Raw genomic sequence first — 5119 nt, forward strand, 5'->3', positions numbered from 1 at the left:
TGAGGGTATAGAGTCAAACAGGTATCGTCCTAGACAGGTAGGAATGATGAGGTAAAGAGTAAAGTACAGCGAATGAAAGGAGACCAGGCGGTTAGGGAGAATGAAGGGGTTCTAGATCCCAGGCATAGAGTGAAGGGGTTCTAGATCCCAGGCGGTAGGTTTAGAATGATGAGGGTATAGAGTACATCGTCCAACAGGTATTGAGGTCAGGCATAGAGTGAAGGGGTTCTAGATCCCAGGCGGTAGGTTTAGAATGATGAGGGTATAGAGTATATCGTCCACAAAGAAGGGAACAGGTATTGAGGTCAGGCATAGAGGGAAGGGGTTCTAGATCCCAGGCGGTAGGTTTAGAATGATGAGGGTATAGAGTACACCGTCCACAAAGAAGGGAACAGGTATTGAGGTCAGGCATAGAGTGAAGGGGTTCTAGATCCCAGGCGGTAGGTTTAGAATGATGAAGGTATAGAGTACATCGTCCAACAGGTATTGCGGTCAGGCATAGAGTGAAGGGGTTCTAAATCCCAGGCGGTAAGTTTAGAATGATGAGGGTATAGAGTAGGGTAGCGGGTTATTAATCATTAGTTTTCGAGGCTTGGACGGGCTATAGTCTGCTGATAGTTCACGTGGAACCTTGTATTGCGCTTTAGAAAGGCATCAATGGGGAGCTATCATCGCTTTAGAAAGGCATCAAAGGGGAGGCATCATCGATGCGTATTAATCCAGATTGTTTATTTTATTTATTTATTTATTTATTTGTTGTTGTTTTTGTTTATTTGTTGTTTTTTAATTCATTTTTTTTTTTATGGACGTATTTATTTATTTAAAGTGAAGATAATAAGCAGGTACTAGCAAAAAACAAGTTTTTTTTTTGTTTTCGGTTTCTTTTTTTCTTTTTTCTTTCTTTCTTTTTTATTTTTGATTGTTTGTTTGTTTAGTGTGTTTTTCAGCCATAATTATATAATTGCGACGTTGATATTTTTATTTAACTTACTCTTTTCTCTCAGATTTGTTGAAGAAGTCACCATTTACGCCTGTTGACAGTATATTACAATTTTAATATTATCGAGTTAACTACAAGAAATAAAAACTAGTTTAGGGTAAATTAATTTGTAATTATTTTTTTCACACATAATTGATGTAATAATAACATGTGACATTTGCAATTATGATGATAATGTACTTTCACACTAAATCTATCTTGGCAAGGACGAAGTCATTATTGTGATCGAACTTATAGCGAGTACCGCCATTTTTTTAATTGAGTGTTTAAGGAATGGGAATGTGAACTATATTAATTTGCTCATATCCACTGAAGGTTCAGGCACGCCCAGCCCGGGCTTAACCTCTGACTTCGCCAGTGACTAAAAGGAAATGTTTTTTTTATTATTATTTAACAACGCACTCAACACATTTTATTTATGGTTTTATGACGTCAGACATATGATTAAGGACCACACAGATATTAGAGAGGAAACCCGCTGTCGCCACTTCATGGGATACTCTTTTCGATTAGCAGCAAGGGATCTTTAATGATATGCACCATCCCACAGACAGGGTAGTACATACCACGGCCTTTGTTACACCAGTTGTGGAGCACTGGCTGGAACGAGAAATAGCCCAATGGGTTCACCGACCGTGCATCAAGCGAACGCTTTACGACTGGGCTACGTCCCGCCCCTCGCTAGTGACTAAGTCCGGGACAGGAGGGCGTGTATAAGGATCGGTTTTCCAGGAATTCCCCTATTTATAACCTAGGTCAGTTATTAATCGAGGTTAGCGTTATTGCATAGAAAAGAGAAATATTTTGCTTATGACGTATATATATATGCATCTGGGTTAAGGCGTAATATAACCAGCAACACATCGGTTAAAGTTACAGTGTCTGGTTACCATATAATAATATCATGCACAAATATGAAATACAAGTTCAACTGCACTTTTAAAAAATTCGTGTGTGTTCCCTATGAATGGAGAACGTCAAAAGTATACGCTCGATTCGTCGCCTGTGCGGCCATTGCTCGGCAAACCACAAACGACAGCCTGTTGTCAATTTCAGTTAACAGGTGCGTTTGCGGATTTGAAATTGTAGGGTTCGTCTCAGAAAATGAAATAAGAATTCTTGCGCTGTACAAAGAACGTTCGGTTGATCTTGACAACGTACTATCGACAATCGTACCTTCCTATTTAAGAATTAATATTTTATAAAGTGTTAGTAGAACTTTCAAAGTTTAGTTTGTATAACACATTGATCATGTATATATTTTAATAAAGTATACTAAAGTAGAAAATGGCCGTTTTCACTTTTTAATTTTACGTGTGGTAAAATCGACAAATTGAAATAAATATTATTTCGTTTGGAAAGGGTAAAGTTAGTTTGTTTTGTTTAACGACATCAGTGTTAGAGCATATTGATTTAATAATCATCTGCTTTTGGATGTCAAACGTTTGGTAATTTTGACATATAATCTAAGAGAGGAAACGGGCGCATGTGGAGGGGGTGGGGGTATTGGGGGTCGAAACCCTTCCCTGACCAAGATAAAAAAAAATTGAAATATCTTTTCTGGGGGAACATGACCCCATATAAACTTCGCTCAACGCAGTCTATAACCCCCAACCCCGCTGAAATCCCTGCACACGCGCCTTGGTAACCCGCTACATTAAAAAAAAAAAATGTTTTAGCAAGGGATCATTTATATATACCATCCCACAGACAGGATATCACATACCATGACCCTTTTATATACCAGTCATGGCGCACTGGCTGGAACAATCCCGCCGATGGGGATCGATCCTAGATCAACCGCGCATTTAACAAAAACACCACATTTTTAGGTCTAAGTAATAAATAGAAATAACATATAGTCTTCATAAATGTTACGTATATCGAACATACCGCCCTCTTCCTCTACCCCTAGAGCGTTACGTAATTAGGAACACCCCCTTACATGTAACGCGTATGCCAACCGCTGGTCACTGTCAAAATATCAAGGCAAATCCCCCATCGACCCCTGGAAATGTGTTGTACCATACCTCTGGATATAAATATGTTTTGGAGATATGAGACGACCCCTCAATCAAGACAGTTAAATTTGTTCAAAATCACGTTAGAAGAAGAAAGAAGTTTGTTTTATTTAACGACGCCGCTAGAGCACATTGATTTTTTATCTTATCATCGGCTATTGGACGTCAAACATATGGTCATTCTGACACTGTTTTTAGAGGAAACCCGCTGTCGCCACATAGGCTACTCTTTTTACGACAGGCAGCAAGGGATCTTTTATTTGCGCTTCCCACAGGCAGGATAGCACAAACCATGGCCTTTGTTGAACCAGTTATGGATCACTGGTCGGTGCAAGTGGTTTACACCTACCCATTGAGCCTTGCGGAGCACTCACTCAAGGTTTGGAGTCGGTATCTCGATTAAAAATCCCATGCCTCGACTGGGATCCGAACCCAGTACCTACCAGCCTGTAGACCGATGGCCTGCCACCGAGGCCGGTAATCACGTTAGAAGCTCAGCGCCTGCGCAAATCGCGTAAATTCCCAGTTCTACTGGCGTCCCGCTAATTGAAGAAAACCAAGCTGGCCATTGGGTTTGCTGTTGACCTAGATAATGTAGATAAGCGAGCATTGCGAAACTGTAGCGATGTGGTGGGCCTTTTATGTACCAAACAGAACTGGATCATCTCTTCTAAATGCTTAAATAATAAAAAAATATTCCAGACACTGCAGCTTTAACTGAATATTGAAAATATTCCTGATATGACACCTTTAATTAATCGGCGTTTAATGACGCCAGTGTATCCAGATTCACATGTAAGGATTACGGATAGGGAACCAGTCAAGTGAAACTGTACACACCAGCATCTGACACTGTCGCTATGGTAACCAAGGATTCCGATTTGCCATGCAGTAATGTAGGCCTAATATTAAGCCGCAAATCGACGATTTCGTTAAATCTGCAATCTCAAATGTTTTTTTGTTTTATCTTTATTATAACGGTTTAAAATAGATTGTCATCATTTTGCCCATGACATGAAATTCATGAACATTGTCATAACCTCTGTTGTTCTTTTTAAGATATACAATATTGAATAATAATGCCAAAAACAAATTCATAATCGTTTACGGCATCTATTACACTTTTTAAACAATTATTTTATTAAAAATCTTGTTTTTAGAAAGAAATCCCAGTCAGGTGATTCTTTATTAATAAGTTGTCGGCTGTATTTTTATTTTAATCTTGATTTTCAGTGAAAGCGCCAGTGCAAGGGAAGAGGAAACTAGGACGAAGGTGAAGGACATATTTTTCGTTGACCTTCTTTCAGACTCCTGGCCAGAGCTGTCGTCCCAGCAACCATATGACGTCATAATCACGTCTCGGTGTTTGGAAGCCACGGCGCCGACGATCGACGTGTACCACTCCATTTTAGAGAGACTGGTTGCCTTGTTAAAACCAAATGGCTTTTTGGTCATCGTCGGCGTCTTGGGGGAATCGTTCTACAAAGTCGGAGACAAAAAATTCTATTGCCTCCCTTTGACTGAATCCGACGCGAAGGAGACTTGTACCCGTTGTAATTTGGATCTGTTACATTGGGAATCTATCAAGCCCGAGATGGCCAATCCGACAACACTATCAGATTTCGAAGCAAACTTTACGATGGTCGCAAAAAAGTTAACAGACAATAGATTGTTATTTCCGTGCTTAAAGGGAAACTAAACTCCAATAAGAGCCGTATGTGTTGGAAAGATGCATACTCGGACCACCAACACATACTGACACTTTAACAAATGAAAAACGCGTCATTTTAGAGTTAATAAAAAAAACCCATGATTATTCCTGCTAACTGGGGGCAGCCATTTTATTTCGTTTTTATGACGTCCGGTGGTATAGCTCCGTCCAACTTCTTTATTATGCACAGTGTAAACAAACGCTCTAATGTACGACAAGGCGCTTCACTTTCATCAACCTGACTTGTAAAACAACACAAACGACTTGATAGTATAATAAACTATTTAACTAAATATATTTCAGTTTGCATCAATATAACGAAATGGAGTTATAGTCCAAAGAAAAAATGCATATTATTAGGCCTATTGGTAGGATACATTCAAGCAA

At 39.4% G+C, this 5119-nt stretch overlaps 1 protein-coding gene across 1 annotated transcript; it reads left to right on the plus strand.

The window, feature by feature from the left end:
* Positions 1–252: 252 nt before the first annotated feature.
* On the plus strand, positions 253–4860 carry LOC121366614 (nicotinamide N-methyltransferase-like; the record flags this gene model as incomplete). Its single annotated transcript, XM_041490986.1, has 2 exons — positions 253–296; positions 4255–4860. Coding segments are annotated over 2 exons (510 nt in total), but the record flags the coding sequence as incomplete, so codon positions are not given.
* Positions 4861–5119: the final 259 nt, after the last annotated feature.

The sequence above is a fragment of the Gigantopelta aegis genome, unplaced genomic scaffold (genome assembly GCF_016097555.1).
Source record: "Gigantopelta aegis isolate Gae_Host unplaced genomic scaffold, Gae_host_genome ctg6393_pilon_pilon, whole genome shotgun sequence".
In the NCBI taxonomy this organism is placed as follows: Eukaryota; Metazoa; Mollusca; class Gastropoda; order Neomphalida; family Peltospiridae; genus Gigantopelta; species Gigantopelta aegis.